Here is a 23,218-nt window from a genome sequence, read left to right as displayed (position 1 = left end):
CTCCCCCAGAGATGAGCTCACTGCTCACCCAGCTGCATCTGCATGCTCTCTACTGCAGCTTGCCCTGGTGCCTCCAAGCTCGCAGCACGCTCTGCATCTCTGGGCACATGCACTGTGCAAAAGCCTGGTTCCCAGGAACTCTAGCCTTCTTCCAGATGATTCCCACTCCAGCCTCATGCCCGTTTCCATGTTGTCTGTGGAGCTGGTACTGTTGGGCAATGTTTTTAACTCTGTCCTCAGTTTCAGGCACTTTCTTTAGAAATCCTTTCTCTATTCAACCACGGTTCAGTCCGCCCCAACTGCCCATGAGCTCCACATGCGTGATGCAAAGTACAGAACCAGAAAGTAGTGCCCTGAGCATGTTTAAACTGTTTTCCTTCTTTTTCACAGAACAGTAGACACCGGCCACTCTTATACTGTGTTTGCATTTCATTAGACATTGAGGGGCTGATGGTAGATAGCTCAAAGGCAGCATACCCAAGGCCTGTCTCCAGCAAACTCCCTACAAATGGGGTGTTATACATTGTGTTGGATATTGTAAGTAATCCAGAGATTACTTGTATACATGTACACAAGATGTGCACAGGTTATATACAAATCTTACACCTATTTTATTGAAGTTGTTTTGTTTTGCTGTGCTGGGGGTGGAACTGAAGGCCTGTGCATGCTATCAAGCACTCTACCACAGAGCTACACACTAGTCCCAATTTTGTTTTAGACACGGCCCTGCTATGTTACATAAATTGGTCTTGAGCTCCTTGGTCCAAATGGTCCTCCCACCTCAGCTTCTTGAGTAGCTACAGGCACACAAACCACTATGCAATTTGATGTAAGAGGGTTGAACATGAGAGAATTTTGGCATCTGCCAGGGGTCCTGGGACCAATTCTATAGAGACCAAGGAACATGTAACTGTTCTTCATAATTAGCATCTAAGGTGTACTTGATATATACATATGCTTTGTCCTGAAAATGATCATTATTTTTCAGCAGAGTCTCCTGTATTCTAGGCTTGCCCTGGACTCCTCAGTATGAGCCAAGGGTGGCCTGTCCTTATCCTTCTGCTTCTGCCTCCCAAATGCTAGGATAACAGGTGTTAGCTACCGCAAACCGTTTATGCGGTGCTGGAGACAGAGCCCTGAACTTCACGCATGCTAGGCAAGTACGCTCACCCTGAGTCATATTCCCAGCTCCCCAAATTAGTTGAGTTCGAACAGTCTTAGAGAAGGCATTATTTCTCCTATGGCAGCCCCCCTCCCCTAATGGAAACATTCGTTTTAAGATGGAGATTGAACCTAGAGTCCTATGCATACTGGGCAAGTGGTGTACCACCAAACTGATGCCCTCAAATGCTTCCCCAACCCAGTTTTGAAGCAGCACTTGTGGGAATAGCCTGGTTTGGAGATTCCTGACTGAGTCTTACCATGTAGGGATAACTGGAGGCTTTGGGAAGAGACCAGATTTCTTGTTTGTTTTTGTTTTTTGAGACAGGTTTCTTTGTGTAGGCATAGCTGTCCTGGAACTCGCTTTGTGACCAGGCTGGCCTCTAAGTCAGAGATCCGCCTGCCTCTGCCTCCCAAGTGCTGGGATTAAAGGCCCGCATCTCCACCTGACAAGAACAGATTTTTTTTTTAATGGAAATAAAGTACTAGCCACAACCCCCTCTTCAGAATGTCCCTTCTTTACTTTCTCATATTTAAACAAGACAAAAGGAGACCGTTTGCTCTGATATTCACTTCCTCTCTCACCTCTCTCTAATTCATCTCCGTTTTATTGTGTTCCATCAAAATCCAGTCTTCTAGAAATGGCCCACTTTACTAATTGCCACTGGCTTACATGACTAAGGTAATACAGGTTTCTTTGGTCACTTTGTGGAATTCACAGTTTGATTCTCTTGGTGCCCTGTGACACCTGCCTGGGAGATGGCTGAAAGGACCTCCATCATTCTGCAGCTGTCACACAGCCACAGGAGTTGGCAAGTGGACCCTCGGCCTGAGCTGAGGGGATGGCTCAGCTGGCCTCCTCTGCTGCAGGCCACAGGAATATATCATAAGAACTCAGCTGGTTATGGCAAAGCCACTACCTGAAGGGATCAAGGAATTCCTTCAGAGGAAGCCAAATTCCAGGGAGCTTTTGGTGTTACTTGGCTTGTTATATATCATCTGTCTTCTGTTATGAAAATCATGTGTGCCTTCATAGTTTTCCCAATTGACTTTTCCCTAAAAAGGGCTAATAGTGTGTGGACTGATCATTCTCTGGACAAATTCAAGGTATTTGGAGAACAGCCTCAGGAAAGGCTTCCTCTGGAATCAGATATCTCCCTTTGCCACTTTCAAGGACTAACAGTAACAACAGTCCACATGCTAGTCTCCTGATTTAAGGTAAATTCCACAAGGAGACACTGCCTGGGTCAGGTGGACATTAAGTAATATCTTTACACAATTTAGCTCAGACCCTCCTTTCTTACAGCCTTACTAACTTTATAGACCTCTAACTCCTTATCTAACCACTTCTAGGAATATTTAGATAACCTTCTGCACTGACAGCTATGCTCAGCCAGAACCCCAGTTCAAGCCTCCCTGTAATTATCATCATTGGCAGCATCCGGCCAGGTCCATCCCCAGATGGAGGAAAGTACCTTATCAGAGATACCTCTGTACTCTCTAAGAACAGACTTAAGCATCCAGACTACCTGTTTGAGAAGGCCTGGCGGATGTGCCAATTAAGCTTAACTTCCTCCTTTCCCAAATCTTACCTCCAGTTCCAGATCTCCCTTTAACTATCACCAGAGGCATCTACCTGTACACAGGTTGCCTAGTGACCAAGCACACCTTCCCCCACCCTGCAGAAAAACAGCAGATAGCTTGGACAGGTAGGAGCCATAGGAAAAAAGAAGACAGTTTTATTTTCTCCTACTGACCTAGCAACTTATAGATTCTTAACATTTTCTACCAATCATGTTTAAGATGATAGTTAAGCACTTAAGATCCCTCTTCTTAGATATTAGCCAAATTTAGCCTTTAGTTAATTCATTAGTCACTTCCCTGTTGGGTTGCAAATGATAATTAACAATTACTGCTCCTCTATGTGATTCTTATCACCCCTCCGTTTGACCCTGGAAGCCTGGTGGTCACTGCCTGAGGAAAATTCTTACCTGCCTTTATGACCCCATAGAATTCAAGCCTGGTGACCTTGCTCAACCAGGGGATTGCTATTGCTTGGGTTTATAACTGGATTCCTGGGAGACTTAAGAGAGGCGTGGAGGACAGAGAGACAGAGAACAGAGAGGGATAAGGAGGATTCTGTCAGAGAGAACATGTGGACGAGATAGAAGATGAAGAAGAGTCAGATGGGGAAGTACTAGCTGGGTAAGAACGAGATGAAAAGGACCTAGATGAGGCAGAATTAAGATGAGAGAATTAAGATAGAACTTAGAGGGAGCTGTAGATGAATATAGAGAGAAATCAGGCAAGAAAGGAGCTAGGCACGAGAACAGAACTGAAGCTGTGTAAATAGGATGTTATCCCAGAGAATTAAAGTGAATGGACTAAAGAGCTCGCTGTGCTGAGATTCTACTTCCCAAAAATAGTCCTCGCGGTTAGTAGTTCTCTCTCCTGAGCCCCTGGGATGTATAATATTAAGGCTGGTCCCTTGAATATTATACAAGACTCCTCCAAGCTCTGCTTCCTTTTATGCCCAGGCTGCTGTGGTTTTACAGCAGTAACATTTCAGAGTGAGGCGTGTATGAGGGTTCAGGTGGACTTAGTACTGGGAAAAAAATAACCTTTTCTGGTTTGCTTTGCTTGGTTTCTTGTTTCACTGGAGTCTGAAAGATCAGTTAACTTTTTTTAATTTTATGCATATGGGTGTTTTGTCTGCATGTGTGTCTGTGCACCAATGCTGGCGGTGCCTGGGACAGCCACAAGAGGGCTCAGATCCCCTGGAAGTGGAGTTACAACAGTTGTTGGCAACCATGTGGGTACTAGGAATTGAACTTAGGTCTTCTGCAGGAGTAACCAGTGCTCTTAATCTATTAATCCTTGAAAGACATCTTTTTAAGAGCTAGGTAATATGCTAATTTATCTGGAAGTTTCCTCTGGAACCCAGGCTGAGGGTTAGTTAGTAAGGAAGGGCAGGCCATGCTCCATACAACTCCTTGCCCAAAATGTTGCAGTCACAAAATACCTGACAAGGAAGGGAGAGTTTACCCTGGCTCACGGTTTAGGGGTACAGTCCATCACTGCAGGGAAGCCATGGCAGCAAGAGCCTGAGGCTGCTGGTCACACTGTGTCCACAGACAGGAAGCAGGAAGCACTGAGTGCTGGTGCTCAGATCACTTTTTCCTTCTATTCAGTCCAGCCGTATCAGGGTGTGTCTTCCTCCTCAGTTAACTCAGCCTAGAAAGCTTGCCCAGAGGGTGATATAGATCCATTGAAATGTCATACTGTACCCTAGAAATAGCATCTACATGTTGATTAAAACTAGAGTATTTGCAACATTAAAATGACCTAGGACCATTTTGCTATGTGTATTTGCTAACATCAAATCTTGTGGTTATAAAAAGGTTAGGAACTCTTGCAAATGAATTCTAGGTTTATTCCCGAATCTCCCCGGTGGCTCATATCCCAGAGGAGATTTGAAGAGGCAGAACAGATCATCCAGAAAGCTGCAAAGATGAACAGCATCGTGGCGCCAGCAGTGATATTCGATCCTCGGGAGGTGAGTGAGCAGGTGTGTGCAGATGCCTCCTTTTGAGATCGGCTCTGCAGCCTTTCTTTTATGGAAATTTAATGTAACTCACCATTTGTTAAGTGCCCACAGTGCACCAGCCACTGCACTAGGCATCAGGGATGCAATCATGATTACATTATCAAATAAAATCACTCTTGAGAGGTATGATGCTGCACATCTGTTGTCCAGCCTTCTCAGGAGATGGAGGCCTGAGACTTAAGTCCAGGCACTTAGGGCCTGCTTGAATAACATAGTAAGATGTCATCTCTCTTTCAGAAAAATATACCCAAAGGATTATTTGTAAATTAAAAATGTTAGGCATTTGTGATGTTTTGTTTTGGTTTTGGTTTTTTTGTTTTTTCAAGACAGGGTTTCTCTGTGTGGTCCTGGCTGTCCTGGAACTCGCTCTGTAGCCCAGGATGGCCTCTGAACTCACAGAGATCTGTCTGCCTCTTCCTCCTGAGTGCTGGGATTTAAGGCATGCACCACCACTGCCTAGCTTGTGGTTTGTTGCTGTTGTTTGTTTTTTGTTTGTCTTTCAATTCATAAGCCCAGTTGTTGATTGGCAGTTTTATTTCATTAGTCCGTAATTTGTGTGATTCTTTGTGAATTCTGGATATTAGCCCCTTGTCTGCACTGTAGCTGGCAAAGAATGTCTCCCATTCTATGAGGTATTTGCTCTGTGATCATTTCCTTTGCTGTGCATTTCCTTTCCTTTAATTGCATATCATTCTATCTGCTGGTATTTGGGGATTTTCCTGCACTGGGAAGGCTCTGTTCAGAAATTTTTCTTTACCCCAATGTCTTGAAGAGTATTTTCTTCCAGAAGTTTAGCATTTCCAGTTTTAAATTAAGACCTTTTATCCATTTTGAGTTGATTTTGGACAGGTGAAAGATAGGAATCTAATTTCATTCTTTGCAGGTAACAATCCGGTTTGCCAGCATCATTTGTTGAATGGGCTATCCTTTTGCAAGTTTCCAACTTGGTGTTGGCATTTGCACCTAACCATTGCAAAGTTACATCCTGATGATATTTACAACGTATTTTTGATTCTTTGGGAACTTCACATCATGCACTCGAGTTCCATTCATCTCCCAGTCCTTCCATGTCTGCCCTTCACCCTATATCCTTCTCCCAATAGAAGAAAAACAGATCCACGTCACTCCTCCATTATTCCCGCCTCTCTATCACATAATCCTTTATTGTGGTGGCATTGGGAGCTGTGATGTGTCACACAGTGTACCCTTTTGCTCAAGTAGCTTTTCCTGCACATGTTCATTGCAATGAGATATTGGTCTGGTTCAAGGCCTCTGGCTTCTTCTGGTACATCATCAGTACTGGACCCTCACTGACACTCCTCTTGGATGTCCTGTTATTGCCCTGAGTCACAGAGGTCCTACAGCTCTGGTTCTGCAGGATCAGTTCCTTCCCATGCAGCTCGTAGATGGGGTATATGTATGTGGAGGGGGAGGGGGAACTCAAAGCCCTGGATGTGGGCCTGGGTGGTAGCTGAGTTGGTCAGTCTGGGCCTCCACAGGGCTGCCCCTTCAAGGAAAGGGGGGAGAGCTAGCTCTCCCATACTCACCATAGGGGCCAGTTCTCCTGCTGAGGCTGCCTTGAGGAGCAGGCCCAGTTCTCCTGTGCTCAGGTTACTGGGGTCGCTCCCCCATGAGGGTGGTGCCAGCTTTCCCCTGGGGTGGCTGGTGAGGGTTGGGGCCAGTTCTCCCAGAGCCATCAAGGAGCAGGGCTGGCTCAGCACAGCTCTCAGACCTCAACAGGGCCCCAGGTGGCAGACCAGACCCCAGGCATCTGCATGGCCATGGCCCTCAGCCACAGCTCAGGCCTGGACAACCTTGGCCTTGGACTGGCAGTGCAAGCTACCCAGATCAGTATGGTCCCAGTGGCAGCACAGCCCTCAGATATCAACATGGCCTCAGTGGTGGCCCAGACCACAGACATCCATATGGTCCTTGGTGGTAACACTGGTCATGGACATCAACACAGACTCCAGCTGCAGTTGGACCACAGACCCAGACATGGTCCTCAGGTGGCAGCACAGGCCCCTCTGGTCAGTATGGCCTCAGCAGCAGCACTGCCCTTGGGTATTAACATGGTCTCAAGTGGTGGCCCAGACCATAGGCTTCCACACACCCTGGCCTTCAGTGGTAACACCAGCTACAGACATCAACACCGGCCATGGTGGCAGCAAGGCCATGGACCCAGACATGTCACTCAGTGGCAGCCTGGACATCACGTGGCCTCAGGTGGCCACGCAGGTCACTCACACCAGCCTTTCCTTCACTGCCTTCCCATCTTCAGTTTCCCCTCTCTTCACAGCACATGGACCATTCTGTAAGACGAATTGCTAAATGGTCTTATAATAAAAAAAAAACAAAAAAAAAACCCGGAGCCAGATATTGGGATGAAAACTGAAAGATCAGAGAAATAGAACGAGCCACAGCCAACTTCACCTCGCCAACTCCTCAGCTGATCCTGTTTCCATGAATCCTCAGACTGAAAGCCTCTGAGTCCTCACCCAAATGGATCTCAGCTGAACTGCTGCTAAAAAGCCTCTAGTTCCTGGTCCTCACACCTTCTATACCTTTCTGCTTCTTGCCATCACTTCCTGGGATTAAAGACGAGTGTGCTTCCCAAACAAAGGCATGAGATCTCAAGTCCTGAGATTAAAGGTGTGTGCCACCACACCTGGCTCTGTTCCCAGTGTGGCCTTGAACTCACAGAGATCCAGAGGGATCTCTACCTCCCAAGTGATAGGATTAAAGATAATGTGCCACCATTGTCTGGTCTCTATGTCTAATCTAGTGGCTGGCTCTGTCCTCTGATCCCCAGATAAGTTTATTAAGGTACCCAATATATTGGGGTACACAAACAATATATCACCACACCATTCTGCTTATCTTTCTCTCCGATTTCTCCACCATTTGCTCAAGGTAGTGACATTCACTGCATGGCACCCAAGGCAGGCCTCTTATATTAATGACTTTTAAAATACTTGCCATACCTGGAAAAAGTACATCTGAGGGCTGAAGTCAACCCTCGGTTCCCACTGTATCCTGGATTACACTTAAAGCCTGAGAGTGGAGCAGTACACGTCTTCAGCTGGTGTGTCTGGCATGCCCAAGGCCTCAAATACCTGAGAGCACAGACTTGAGGCTCCATGCCTGAAGGCAGGCGGCCATGAGGAAAAGCTGATATATCACGGGGTTTACGTACATTGTGATAGTGAGGACTTTGGGGGTATCATATTGTGCTGGCTCCTAGAGACAAGAAAACTGAGGCACAGCCCCCACACTAAAAGGATCAGAGAAGGTACTGAAGGAGGCAAGGAATTGATGCAAAGGGAAATGATGACAGAGGAGAGATGCTAAGAACCCCAAGGAACAGACACTACCCGCTAGCATACACAGGAAGACAGCAGGGGAGCCAAGGCCTGAAGAGGCAGGTTCACACTGGGAGGACAGTGAGACTAACACAGGCGAGTAGAGAGCTTAGGGTACTGCTGGCCAGGATGAGGAGAGAGCCCTCGAGACACCTGAGGAAGACTCTGCATCAGTGGTTGGCATGCTGTGTGGTGGGGCTTGTACATCTGGCTGGACCAGCAAGCAGGACTCTGTGGGGAATGGTGGACATGTCAGTGATACACCCCCAGGATTTCAACTATCCTTGGCTATCAGGACCCTTTCCAGAAGCAGCTACCTAGGTCACAGCTGGAATCTTCATTCCAGTGGCCATGAACCCAAGCTCTCAGAGGGCTGCCTGGACAAAGCATCTTTAATCCTTTGCTGTCTGAATTCGAAAGTTCATCCCAGTCCTAGTAAACTTAACTGGATACAAGAAGGACATTGGTCATAAACAGTGCTTCTGCCTTTCAAGGCTATGTGTGTATTTGTATTTATCAGATAGAAAGCTTCATTCCTATATTCAAGAAATGTAGTGTGACCGTATGGTTATGAAGATAATATCCACACAGAGGGAAGCATCATAAAATTGACATGAGCGAAAAGGAACAAAGTCCAGAAACATAAACCCCTGATGAGACCTTTTTTCTGCCTGTTGTGATGTGTATCTCTCTTGAACTGGGCACACCCACTAAGGGAAATGGAGCCCTTGATTTCCTAGCCCGGCCATCTCCCCTGCTCACCACCCACTTGGACCCTGTGTAGGAGGATCTGCACCAGCCAATGCAGCCTATTCAGAATACCAGTGAGGAGACTACGGGGTACAAAGAAGTCTGTCTGACTCGGGTGTTGCGCATGTTAGTCACTGCTAGAAGGTCTAGCTATGAGCTTCACTTTTCAGAAAAGGAGATGGAAGCACAGAGAAATGACTTACCAGCGATCACACTGCTACTGAGCTATGATTTTCCTGGGTTTCTCCAGGATCAAGTACATGCTCTAATGAATGGCGATTTTCAGTTTATGTCAGGGGCTCTGATGTTAACTTGGACAGGAAGCCATATAGAGTCACATCATCTTGAAGAGTAACCTTAATCGTCCCTGGCTTTGGAAGAAGCCCCTTCAACCTTCTCATGTACCTTATCCAGAGACATTTGGGTGGCTCTCCCCAGACCAGGGACAATCACTGGATCCAAGAATATACTTGTCCTGATGTTTCTGCACCTTGTTGCTAATCATAGTCACCTATGAAGCTTTAAGTAAACAGGTTTCCAGGTCTCCAGTCCCAATGTAAGATTCAGAGGAAGCTCGCCTGGCCATCTGCATTTCAACAGAGGCCCTATGGAAGTGGGATGTGTTGATTCAACCTGGCCCTTAGGTCCTGTGTTGTATGTGGAATCCCTAAAGCTCTGCATGGAGCCTTCCAATTCCCATTTTCATGAAAAGGGGGTAAGCATCATAGCTGAGAGCTATGCAAACGCATGTCTAATTACCTAGAAGAAAGAAGCTGACACCTAAGGACAATCTGCTACAAAGGGCCATCTTACTTCCTCACAACTAAAATGCTTCCTCAGTCTCTAACAGCACACATGCCATATGGTCACAAGACTCCTTCCTACCTTACCCCCAGGAGATCCCCTGCCTCACAGCCATACATCTTTTTCAGCCTCAACTCTAGTCAGCTTGGCTATCTAAATTCATAGCTCATGGTAAATGGGTACCAGTGAATGAGAAGTGAGGAAATGAAGACTGGCATTGGGAACGAGAGAATCGCCACTAACCACAGATGGATAGTCTCCTTCTTCAACAGGGAAGTGATAACAATAATAGTTAAGATGTAGTGGGCATTTATGATGCTGGGTTTTAGATATTATTTAATTTCTTCAACCCCCAATTACATCTTATAAGAGAAGTAAACTGAGGCTCTGAGAAGATAAACAGTAGTTTGCCCAGGGCCTTAACTACCCTGAGTCTGGTCTGTTTTAAGACAGGGTCTCATGTAGCTCAAGCTAGCCCTGAACTCCCTATGTAGCCAAGGCTGGTCTTGAACTCCCAGTCCTGCTTCACCTGGCTCACAGGCAGGTGCCACCAAGCCTGATTCCAGAATCTCCTCTGATGTTAGCAGACAACAACTGGGAATATAGCTTAGTGGATGGGGGAGGTTGCCTAGCGTGCACAAGGCCCGTTACACTTACACACACACACACACACACACACACACACACACACACACACACACACACACACACACACTGCCCTCTAAGCATTTTGGAGCTTCACGGCTCTGTCAACTCAATAGGCTTTACAGATCCCATCCCAGTGTGGTAAAGGCTACTCACATGTTAAAGTTAAGTGGAGGAAAAGCAGGTCAGCACTTATCAATGAGCCTGATGTCATTTACTTTGAAGGCTTCTATCTAAAACAGATACATTAAAGATTTTAAAGCATTAGAAACTCAGGAAACTATATGGAAGACAGGGCGGAAGGAGCAAGAGTCAGATGAGGAGGAGAAGTTATGTGAAATGCTAGCTTCTGGACACGACACAGCCATTGCACTAAGGAACCCTTAGTGCAGCTGAGGTCACCTGCAAGACCCAGGCCTTCAACATCCCAGCATGGGAGTGGGAGATCCCATCAACCCTTGCTCCTAGCTGAGGAGCTATTGGTAGGTAATGGCTGCTGGCGGGGAAGACGGAGTCATTTTCTTCATGGGTGTAACCAGATGTGAAAGGAGGAGACGCTGGGAAGAAGGAAGATTCCAGAGGGAGCAGGGGGGCAGGGCGGGGGAAATCCGATCAAAATCCATTAGAGGCATGCATGAAATTATCCAAGCCTGAATTTAGAATTATGTTTTAAATAAAGAGTTAGAATGAGTACCATATTTGGGGATGTCCTTGTTTGCCCTCCATTTCTGGATCTGAAGGCATATCAGAGGTTCTATAAGTTGTGTGAATGGGCTAGGGTGTAGTTCAGTGGGTAGAGAGTCACCTAGCACACGCAAAGCTTCAATCCCCAGCATCAAACCTGGCATGGTAACACACACCAGTAATCCCAGCACTGTGGAGGTGGAGGAAGGAAGAGCCGAAGTTCAAGACCATGTTCATCTGAGTAGTGAGTTAAAAGCCAGCCTGGGATACGTGAGACCCTGTCCTAAAATAATAGTAACAGTAATAATGATAATGATAATAATTTTAAATTAAATTAATAAAAATGAGGTGTATGCCCAAGTTTTTCTCATAGTTACTTCCTGCCTACCTCTTTGTCTTATGGTTTATTTATGTTACTTTAGCTACAGGAGCTAAATTCCTTGAAGCAGCCAAAAGCCTTCATTCTGGACCTGTTCAAGACTCGGAACATTGCTACAATAACAGTGATGTCTGTGATGCTGTGGTAAGCAATGAGTGCTCTGGGAATACAGGCATGTGACAGCCAAATATGCAACTGATTTTCCTTAGTTTGAAGGAATGTGATAAAACCTAGGCTTCCCCTGCAGCAAAATAAGAATTGTGAAATTCTAAGGTCTTTAGACATGTCACACTGATTGATTGGACCGAATAATGGGACAGGTATAGGTAACATCAAGTCTGCAGTATGGGAACTCCACCATGGAAAGTGATGGGCTTGAGGCTGCAGATGCCCCTGGGGACCAAAGCAGAAGTGTTAAGTCTCCACCTGCTTTCTGGAACTAAGCAGTGGAGTTAGTGTAACCTGCCTCTCCAGTAGCACACTAACACGTGACTTTAAGGCACAGAAGTAATGACCTGACTTTATTAACTAGATTTAGTAACAAATCTTCAAAGAAATAAGGAAGGAAAAATAATAACAATCTATCTGCCCCAGAGATAGCAACACACACACACACACACACACATACACACACACACACACACACACAGCTGAGTACTAGAACTGGCAGGCTCTCTATTTTAGAACCATGCTGTTTCGAAATTAGAAAAAATGTCAGTATGAAATATCCTGGACCATGGCCTCTGTGAGCTGCCTTCATTGTTAGCTATCTGCACACATCACTCATGCAATGTATCCAGCTGATGGCACCAGGGAGCCAGTATCACCAAGACCTAGCCCCATCCAAGCTGCTCTTACACCACAAGTGAGCGTCACTGAACACCTGCACAGTAAAGTTCACTGTTTCATGTGGCTTTGGATTAGTCCTATGTCCCCACCTGCTCTAATAGATAGAGACCCCAACATGTTCCTGGAAGTCTTCTTTAGAGATGTCTGCTCTCCAGTCATGCTCAGATGTCCTAGCAGGAGCATCTGCACTGTTGACTAGTGGTTTATTCAGAATGGCACTGTTCTACAACACTTCTGCAGACACAGAAATATTTGGGATCTGTGTTGTCCATCATAGTAGTCACCAGACTCATGTGACTACTAAGCACATAAAGTGTCATTTCAACTGAGAAATTTATAATCTCACTTTAGTGTATTTCCATTCAAACAGTCCCACATGACTAGCACTTGCTTAGAGGACACAGGACCAACTCATGACCATCACAAAAGTTTAGATAGCCATGGGCCATATTTTTGTGATTGTATCATTTGTCTTTCAGGATGCTAACCTCAGTGGGTTACTTTGCTCTGTCTCTCAATGTTCCTAATTTACATGGAGATATCTACCTGAACTGCTTCCTCTCTGGCCTGATTGAAGTTCCAGCTTATTTCACAGCCTGGCTGCTGCTGAGAACCCTGCCACGGAGATACATTATAGCTGGGGTGCTGTTCTGGGGAGGAGGTGTGCTTCTCTTGGTCCAAGTGGTACCTGAAGGTAAGAAGTTAGCCCAGTCTAACAGCATACCAGAAACCTGGATACATTAATAGTCTAGAATATCAGAACTGGTGACTCTCAGGAGTCACCACCACTCCCCCATAACACAGCTCTGACATCACCAAATGTTCATCAGTCCGATAGGCAGGTGACAGCTGACTGTGATACTTTCTATGTTCCCAACAACTGTCCCAGTAGGGTGTGGTGGCCCACCCCTAAAATCTCAGCACTTGGGGGGTAAAGGCAGGAGGACCAATTCAAAGCCAGCCTCAGTTGCATAGCTAATCTGAGGCCAGCTCAGGCTGCATGAGACACTGTCCAAGTTTTTCCCATAGGTGTTTCCTGCCTACCTCAAACAAATATAAACAAAAACAGCCAGACAGTGCAAGGAGAATGGTTCAGTGGGTAAAAGCGTTTTCTGCCAAGCCTAAGACCTGACTTCCTTCCATCTTTAGAACCCTCATGGCGGAAGGAGAGAACTGACTCCAGCATCGCTTCCTCTCATTACATACATGTACTGACACACACTTGCCCATAGAAATAACTAATAAATGTGGGGGTGCTGCAGTAAGACTAAACAATAACAAAAAACTCCAAAGGCAAAAATAACACAGATTTCTCCAGTGCCGCCAGGGGCCCTGCAGCCACTCAGACCCACATAAACATACAGATGCTTATATTTATTAAAACTGTTTGGCCTAGTGGCTAAGCCTTCTCACTAGCTAGATCTTACACTTAAATTAAGCCATAATTTTTATTTATGTTTATCCACGTGGTTTGGTACCTTTTTTAGTTCTGTCTTTACATTTTGTTTTCTCTATGTCTGGCTGGCAATTCTTGACTCAGCCTTTTTGTTCTCAGCCTTTTCCTCTCTCTTTGTCCCGCCTATACTTCCTGTCTGGCTACTGGCCAATCAACACTTTATTTATTAACCAATCAGAGCAACACATTCATAGCATACAGAGCAATACCTACAGCACAGAGGGGGATAGATTTCCTTTTCCTAGTGTGTCTAACTTTTTTTTAAAAAAGGCTAATATATTATTGATACATTGTAATATGCAAAGAACAGTGTTTCTTTTTGTCATTAAGTTTTTAACCCCTACAGTACTAAGGTTTAAATCCAGTGTCTTGCACAGCCATGAACTCTACCATGGAGCCATATCCCCAGCCCTTTGCTTATTTTTATATAGAGTCAAGACCTTGAACTCATTACACAGCCTAGGCTAGCCTTGAATTTGTGGTCCTCCTGCTTCAGCCAGTGAAGTATTAGTAGTTGGGATTATTAGTGTGCACCAGGAGCTGGGAGGATAGCTCAGTGGTTAAAGTGCATGAGGATCAGAGTTCAGATCCCAGAACCCACATAAATGCTGGGCAGGCATGATGGTTCACCTGTAACTCTAGCCTTGCATGACTACACACATACAAAATCATGTAAACAGCACATACATGTGCACACCACATAAAAAAAATGGAAAAAGAATTTTTTTAAGCATGCACCACTGAGCCCTACTAGACCTAGATTTCTTAAAAATTAAAAACAGAAAAGGAAGAACTGTCCCCTCTCTTTAAAGATTAAGCTTAACTGTATTAACATCTAACAATTCACCATGAAACTGTTGTAGCAAATAAGACAAGTGGACAGAGGTCACAGTATGCATTAATAATCCCAAATAAGAGTAGCTCGAAGTCCAAGGCCACCCATCACCTTCCATCTTCAGCCACCTGGTGATTAGGATATTTGAAGACAGTCTTGTCTAGCAGTACTTTATGAGGGGACCACCACATTGCAGCAAAAAAGGACAATAAAGTAACTGAATTCAGTATTGAGTCTAGAAACACCCTGTCTGAAATAAAGCTCTTTTCCAGATTATAACTTGGTGTCCATCGGCCTGGTGATGCTAGGGAAATTTGGGGTCACCTCTGCCTTCTCCATGCTGTATGTCTTCACTGCAGAGCTCTACCCGACCCTGGTCAGGAACATGGCTGTGGGCATCACCTCCATGGCCTCTCGGGTGGGCAGCATCATCGCTCCCTATTTTGTTTACCTGGGTAAGATGCATCTTGTTCTATCTTTAAATAAGTGGGTTTTTTTTTAAATCTATGTGCATGTTGCATGTGGGTGTTATGTGTATTGTGTGTATGAACAAGGACCTTCTTTGGCCAGTCCCCTTACAGGAGAAGTTGGTTGGGTCCAGTGCTGGTCACACTATAGCTGAATCACTTCTCCATACTCTGACTGCTCAGTTTTACAGCTCCGTTGCAGGCACATCTCATCTTAAAGCCCTCGAAGTTTCTTTTCATGACTCTCAGTGACCCCTTGGACGTAGTAGTAAGGATCCTCCTGCTATGACTGTTAGATCCCTCTCCCCCGCCCTGTCTCTCGGTTTAACAAATTTTGTATTTCATGTGTACAACTGTTTAAGCTGAATATAAGTACTTTTGTACCTGGTGTCTAGGGTGGTCAGAAGAGAGTGTCTGATCTCCTGGAATTGGATTTATGGAAGGCATGAGCCACCATGTGGGTGCTGTAAGTGAAACTTGGACCCTCTTCAAGAGCAACAAGTGGTCTTAACCACTGAACCATCTCTTCAGGCCTGAATTCTTTTTTTTTTTTTAAGTTTATTTATTTATTGTGTATACAGTGTTCTGTATGCATGTGTTTTTTATTTTATTTTATTTTATTTTATTTTATTTATTTATTATGTATACAGTGTTCTGGCTGCACATATCCCTGCAGGCCAGAAGGGGGCACCAGAATTCATTACAGGTGGTTGTGAGCCACCATGTGGTTGTTGGGAATTGAACTTAGGACCTTTGGAAGACCAAGCAGTGCTCTTAACCTCTGAGCCATCTCTCCAGCCCCTGAATTCTTATATGGATAACCTCCTCAGTGTGAGCAGGAAGCAGGCAAAGGGATTGAAAGAGCAGAGGTTCTAACCAGAGGACACAAGTTAGGATTCCTTGTTCTTGGTGGAACCAGCCTTCAGGAGGGCTGGGAGAGCATCAGCAGACAGACACACAGTATAAGAATGAGTGGTACTCAGAGGGTGCTGTGGAGTCCTCTGCAGTGGTTCAGTGGCTAGGCTCAAATTTTCTTTGTGGTGTGTATGAGTTCTTTATAGTATAGAGAAGTTAGCCTTCTGTATACATTTTATATATGTTTTATAAATATTTTCCTAGGTAATCACTTACAGTTTATGTTTTTCTTTGGGTTTTTGTTTTGTTTTGTTTTGTTTTGTTTTTTCAAGAAAGGGTTTCTCTGTATAGCTTTTGAGCCTTTCCTAAGACTCACTCTGTAGACCAGTCTGGCCTTGAACTCACAGTGATATGCCTGCCTCTGCCTTTTGAATGCTTGGATTGAAGGCATAAGCCACCACCGCCCTGCCCAAGACAGAAATTTTTAGCTCCTATCTAATCAAATATAGCAGTCTTAAATAATATTAAAAGGGACGTTAGTGGGATGTTGTTCAGTGTTCTCAGCCTGGTCTTCATTAGGAATTGACTGATATAAACAGACTTCTTTATTTTTCTTGCTCATATGTTGGTTATCTACTGGATCCAACACACACCAGAGATGAATTCTCAGAAAAGGCACACTCTAAATCCATACAGAGAAAGAAACACATTTTCCTAACTTTAACACATCTGCACAGCTGCCCTGAGCACAGCTGCACTGAGCATACTGTGACAGCATACTGTATCGGGTGATGACACTTCTCACTATACTTCTCAACTCCACTTAAATGATCCCGTGCTGGGCCACTGGCTGATAAGAAGCAGGGTCCTGAAAGAGCCTTTAGCATAAGAAGCTATTTCTGTAGCAATACAAGGCCACAGAAAAGCCTCAAGAGCAGTGTTTACCTTATTGGCCAAAAACCCACTGCATGCATGGGTGTGTTGTTTTTCCATTCTGTGTGCAGAGGAGCAGCAAGATGGCATCTCTTGTCCTCCTGTCTCAGTCGCTCCATACAGAGAAGTGGAGTAGGGCTGGCGTGGAACTCAGTCAGTGCAATCCTTGCCTACTAAGCAAGCCCAGAGTCCTGAGTTTGCCCCCCAGTACTCAATCCATGGATGGAGTCACAGAGGTGAGGGCAAGAGAATCACATGTTCAAAGTCATCCTCTGCTACACAGCTCCATCCCCTCACCAACCATCTCACCTTACCTCCACCTAAGGAAGCTTTGATAGTGAAGACATCTATCCAAGGAACATCTGTCATGCACGGTTGGACAATCTTAGACCCTAACAGTGTGCTAATGTACAACCACGGGGTAAATAATTGTAGGAGTGCAGGCCATGGCATTCCGCTGGAACAACCTCTGGTATTTTGCTGACTTTCCTTCTTCTGAAAATGTTTAGCTTCAATCAACTCTCACAGCCTGTCTGCACCTGAACAAAATGACTCCCAGGAGCAAGCCTGCATGTAGTTGATGTTCTGTGTTTGGTGTTTTGCAGGAGCCTATAACAGACTCCTGCCCTACATTCTCATGGGCAGTCTGACTGTCCTGATTGGAATCGTCACCCTTTTTTTCCCTGAAAGTTTTGGAGGGACTCTCCCAGAGACCTTAGAGGAGATGCAGAAAGTGAGAGGGTAAGTGGTAAAGGGACTGGGAGGATAAACATGGGGGACATCTACCATGCTCTGACAAAGAGGAGCATGAGCAGGGATCGGTGGAGGCACTCAAGACTGTTGTTGAGCAGGTTAATTAGAGTGGCATGTCCCAACGCTGTAGGGACAGAAACAGTGGAGCAGGACAGAGTTTGGGACGAAGCCCAAGAAAATAAGAGAATTCAGAATATGACTTCACACAAACAAACAAACCACATATCAACTTAAAATCCACTGGGAACAGCAGGGCACACACCTGTAGTCCAAGCTTCAAGGGAAGGTAAGGTTGAGGGTCACATGAGTACATGAGTACAGGAGTTTGAGACCAGCCTGAATTCAATAATGAAGCCCCTCAATGTCCTTTCATCCATATATACATGCATGTATACATATGTAAATAAATTAGATATTTTTAATGAATGAAAATTGAGTCCTCCCAAATACACCAAGATAAACTCTAGAAAAAAAAACATATTTAGGACTAAAAATCCAAAATCATGAATCTACAAGAACAGAACAATTTGTGTAAATGTAAACTGAACAGAGAGCGAGAGACAAGATCAAGAGTTAAAGGTCAACCTACATAGTGAGACAAAATCAAAGTCGGTGAGCAAGGGGAAAATATGTGAAGCACAAATGTAGACAGAGGCTGAAATCCCAAGTCCTGCAGTCTGTGAGGAAAAGGTTATCCACAGCAAAGGACAGGAATTGACGGCTCAGAGAAGGTAAGTATGCAGCACACATGAAAAACAAGCCCCTCATCATATGTATAAAGAAACAGAGAGCCAGTGAGGTGGGGCAGAGGGTGAGGGTGCTTACCGCCAAGACTGACTGCCTGTGTCCGATCCCTGAACCGAGAGTGGAAGGAGAGAACTGATTTCCCTAAGTTATCTCTGGAGTAGATGCTGTTCTGTCGCTGTGATAGAATACCATGACCAAGAACGGCTTATGCAGAAAGGGATTATTTTGGCTTACACTTCATTTGCATCCATGTAAACCAGGCATTACTTCTAAAAGCCCAGTACCCAAAGCAGTTGGCAGGGCTGACCCCGAGATTTGCTGGCCAGCCAATCCAGTCAAATCATTGAGCTCCAGGTTCAGAGGGAGACATTGCCTCAAAAACTAAGGTGCAGATACCCAACATGCATCTACACACACATTCGTGCACCCACACACACATACAGGAACACAAATCAGGGTGTTCCTACAATCTGCCCCAATTCTGACACTGCAGTCAGCATCAGACCCCACACCTTTCTCAAACTACTGGTACCAGCCACAGGTCACTCTCACTAATGTCTCACTTGGCTACAAAACCCTGGGGTCCCACAGCTCCAATCTTTGTGTTCAGTCATTTGATAGAAAGGCTCACGGAGCTTAGAGAAACACTTCCCTTGCCGTCACTGTCTTAGGAAGAATACAGACAGGTGTGTGCTGGAAGACCCTGAGTGTGGGGCTCCTGCTCTTGTGGGTTGGGGTGCACTACTGTCCTGATAGCAGAGGCAGTCAGTGATCCAGAAGCTCCCCAAAACCCACTGTTTGCAGATTCTCCATCCTGTGGGCTTAACTGGTTATTAATCCTATACCCACCCTGCTCTTCTCTGCAGAGGCTGAGAGAACAAAGCCAAAAAGGTCTGTGCTCTTAAGTCAAAGTTTCTTCCTTCAGGCAGATGGCCCCTATGCTGGGCTAGCTAAGAGCCCCTCAAAGAACCAAAACAACCTATCACCCAGATCACACGGAAAACCACAAGAGACTTAGGAGCTCTGTGCCAGGAAAAAGAGGCAAAGACTAAACATCCCGAATAACACAGCTTGACAGGTGTAAAGCTCAGTGGCTTGGTGAAGAAATTGAGATTCTGAATTGTAATGGGCTGGCTTCAAATACCCAACTTATGACATAAAGTTGAGGAAATTATGTTTTCTCAACCCTCGGTCTTCCCACTTACTACATGGGAATATTTCACACAGGTACCCGGGAGTTCTGTGAGATAAGTGTTAGCCATGGCTGGCCATAATAAAGCTAAGTCTGTGTGTATAGATACTGGTCTGTTACAAATTTGTACAGGTACCTGGGTTTGATAATCATCTAACCATTCTAATTCCTCATTATTACCATGAGCTTCCTCTACCCTCTATCCTTTCTTTGGGGAAACTGAAGACCTTAGATTCCAGGCTTTGTGTTTAATCAAGAAAGTATCTCCAAATCATAAAACAGGAGGCCTGCACCTGCCAGCTTCTTTAATTAGAGTTCTCATGTTTTTCATTGGTCAAATGGGGAAATGTTTTCTGGTGTCAGTCTGGTGTTTTAAGAAGAAGAGTCCTGACTGTTTCATTTTCTTCAGCCATTATTTCATTTTCAGGTTCCGATGTGGGAAAAAATCAACAGCCTCAATGGACAGAGAAGAAAACCCCAAGGTTCTAATTACTGCATTCTAATAAGGTTCCTCGGCACCTGCCAAACTGGAAAATAGATGTGTAAGATGAGCTGGGTGTGATGGAACTCACCTGTGATCCCAGCACTGTAGAGGGGGAGCCAGGAGAATCAGGAATTCAAGGTCAGCCGTGGCTATATCAGGAGTGCAAAACCAGCCTGGACTACAAGCAATCCTGTCTTAAGAAAACAAAATTAAAGCCTTTCCTGCTGAAAGGGACTAACAGAAACAATGAACATTAAGCTGGACTTGGGGAGAAATACATGTTGTCTCCTAAACTCTCAGCTACTCTTCCAGATAATCTTCTTGTTTTTTAAGAACAAACATTTCTAAACTGTCTTTACCACTAACTAGTCAAAGAAAGAGGTTTGTAAGATTTTTCTTGAAAATGTGTTAGTCAAGGATTGACAAAATCCATATTAAGATTAACACACATTTCCAAAATGCTATCTGAATAAAATTGACTGTATTATCACAACTATTAGATGGTAACAGTGCATGCGCATGTGTGCAGACGTGTGTGTGTGTGTGTGTGTGTGTGTGTGTGTGTGTGTGTGTGTGTGTAAGGGTAGAGATGATGTAGCACATTCAAAATGAGAGTAGTTTTTTAATTGAACTCACATGGGGCTGTAGGCAAATGATTACTTGGACTGCAGGTCCTGAGTCTTTGGTGTGTAATTGCCACCCTGTGCTAAAGAGTCTGAGAGTCACGTCAACAGATGTCCAGTTCACCCACTGATGGTCTGCAGACTCTGCTCAACACTGTGTCTTCATGCTGTGTCACCCGATCATAACACTGACACAGACAAAGTAGTCTTTCCAGATCTGAGAAGATGGCTCAGTTAGCAAAGTGATGATGGAGCAGGAATGTGATGCCAAAACCTAAGAAGGCTGATACAGCCTTTATATATAAAAAACAAACAAATAAACAAACAAAAAACAAAAACCAAAAAAAAAACCACGATGAGGTTGTTTGGTTTTTTTTTTTTTTAAGGACAAACTAGCATGCATAGACCCTGAGTTAAATCCCCAGAACCAAAAAAAAAAAAAAAAAAAACCACAGGAGAAAGCAACAAAAAAACATTGAAATGCATTTTCATACAATAGGAACATCACTGGGCAGTGGTGGCACAGCCGGGAAGTGGTAGCGCACAGCTTTCATCCCAGCACTCGGGAGGCAGAGCCAGGTGGATCTCTGTGAGTTCGAGGCTAGCCTGGTCTAGAAAGTGAGTTCCAGGACAGCTAGAACTGTTACACAGAGAAACCCTGTCAAGAAAAATTTAAAATATATATATATTGGAGGATTCCCTCCTAAAAAATAAAAATTTAAAAAACCTAAAGGAGCAAGAGCTACAGTGAAGATCCAAACGAAGTAGAATTGATGTGGTGGCACAAACCTTTAATCCCAGCACTCGGGAGGCAGAGCCAGGCAGATCTCTGTGAGTTCGAGGCCAACCTGGGCTACAAAGTGAGTTCCAGGAAAGGCGCCAAAGCTACACAGAGAAACCCTGTCTCAAAAAATAAAGGAGGAGGAGGAAGAGGAGGAGGAGGAGGAGGAGAAAAGAAAAAGTCTCGTCAATACCCAGTAACAGAAAAAATAAAATAGGAACATCTTGTAATGTTCAAATTATTAGTAACAACACAAAATTTTAAAGGCCTTAAAATAATGCCATCCAAAAAGGTAGGCACTAACAAGAAGTAGCTGCTAAGTATTTAAATGTGCACTTCACTAGATTCAACTGAAATGTCCTGTAAAATACACACTGAAAGCCTGAGACTTAGTGTGAGAAATAGGGATTAATGATTTTTTAATAAGAATCAAATGTATTTCAATACTTTCCATGCCAATTTTATGATGAAATGATAACATTCCAGATATACGGGGTTAAATATATTATTACAATTATTTCATACTTTTTAAAGAATAGTTTTTCTTACAGTGGTGGGATCAAACTCAGGGCAGGTAAGCACTCTCTCTCTCTGTAGGCCAGGCTGGCCGCAAACTTACAAAGATTCGCCTGCCTCTGCCTCCCCAGTGCTGGGATTAAAGGTGTGCGCCACCACTGCCCAGCTCTCTAAAAGCTTTTAATATGCAGCACTGCCAGGTAGAACCCAGGACACCCGATTACAACTCAATTTCACATATCCCTGCAGGGGACATAATTATAATTAAAATTCTTTCTTCTTTATCTAAAGTTTCAGTTTAACCAGGTATACTTTTCATTTACTGAATCGGGAAATTCTATTCATATGGTTAATTTTAATTGTGATGGTCAATGTTGTCAGCCTTAAGGCATCTAGAGTCATCTTAGAGAGAAGCCTCTAGGCATCTCTGTGAGGGAGTTTCTAGATTGGGTTAGTTGAAACGGGAAGACTAACCTTAACAGTGGGCAGCATCAGTTCCATGGCCTGGGGTCCAGGACAAATGAAAAGGAGAAGGCAAGCTGAGCACCAGTAGTTATCACTCCTGGCTTCCTGGCTGAGGACAGATGACAAACAGCCTCATCCTCCTGCCACCAAGCCTTCCCAGAGTGACTGACACCCCAACCGGGAGTCCAAACAAACCGTTCTCCCCTAAGATGCTCTCGTCTTTGCAACAAGAAACATTACTAATACAACAGCTACCAAAACACTTTGAATGATTATGTACACTGCTGTGCACACCTGATGTCCCTGCTACTTGAAGTGGTGAGACAGGTGGTCATTTGGGGTCAAAATTGCAGAAAAGGCCAGGGCAAGATACCAGGATCCATTTCAAAAAATAAACATAAATAAAACTATACATGTAACTTCTTCATTTGACAATACTACTTTAGAATCACACTTGCTATTTTTATACTTCATCTTTTTTTTTAATTTTACAATATATTATTTGCACAAAATAATGGGTTTCATTGTGAGGTTGTGTGTTTGTTTTGAGACTGGGTTTCATTGTGTATCCCTGGCTAGCCTGGAACTATGTAGCCCAGGCTGGTCTCAAATTCACAGAGATCCACCTGCCTCTGTCTTCCTAGCAATGGAATTAAAGACCTCTGCCACCAAGCCTGGCAGGCTTTTTTCTTTGTTTGATATTTTTACCAGTCAGCTCCTGAGTTAACTATAAAAATAACTAATTTGAGGGTTTAATCCTAGACTTAGATCCTTAAAGTTTGAAACTAAATTTTTACATTTGCTTAAATCAATTCGATGAAAAGATAGAATGATTTCATAAGAACATAAAGCTCAGAACGGAGTCTGAAA

The 23,218-nt window shown here is 44.4% G+C and overlaps 1 protein-coding gene across 7 annotated transcripts in view; it reads left to right on the top strand.

Annotated features, from left to right (window-relative positions):
* Slc22a4 (solute carrier family 22 member 4) overlaps window positions 1–20,461 on the top strand; it is a 54,865-nt gene extending 34,404 nt beyond the window's left edge. For 5 of the 7 annotated variants that reach the window (XM_015989298.3, XM_076578375.1, XM_042283999.2 and 2 more), the window contains 6 exons: window positions 4,591–4,729; window positions 11,436–11,536; window positions 12,721–12,935; window positions 14,805–14,987; window positions 17,393–17,528; window positions 19,907–20,458. In XM_015989298.3, the coding sequence (XP_015844784.1) occupies window positions 4,591–4,729; window positions 11,436–11,536; window positions 12,721–12,935; window positions 14,805–14,987; window positions 17,393–17,528; window positions 19,907–19,982 (850 nt within the window). In that variant the 3' untranslated portion in view covers window positions 19,983–20,458. Of the gene's footprint in view, window positions 1–4,590; window positions 4,730–11,435; window positions 11,537–12,720; window positions 12,936–14,804; window positions 14,988–17,392; window positions 17,529–19,906 lie in introns of all 7 variants that reach the window. The other 2 variants (XM_006995902.4, XM_076578376.1) reach the window with 2 other exon arrangements.
* Window positions 20,462–23,218: the final 2,757 nt, after the last annotated feature.

Source organism: Peromyscus maniculatus, chromosome 8 (assembly GCF_049852395.1).
Source record: "Peromyscus maniculatus bairdii isolate BWxNUB_F1_BW_parent chromosome 8, HU_Pman_BW_mat_3.1, whole genome shotgun sequence".
NCBI classification, from domain to species: domain Eukaryota; kingdom Metazoa; phylum Chordata; class Mammalia; order Rodentia; family Cricetidae; genus Peromyscus; species Peromyscus maniculatus.
Note: the sequence above shows the minus strand (reverse complement) of the source record. Positions and strands in the feature narration are given on the sequence as shown.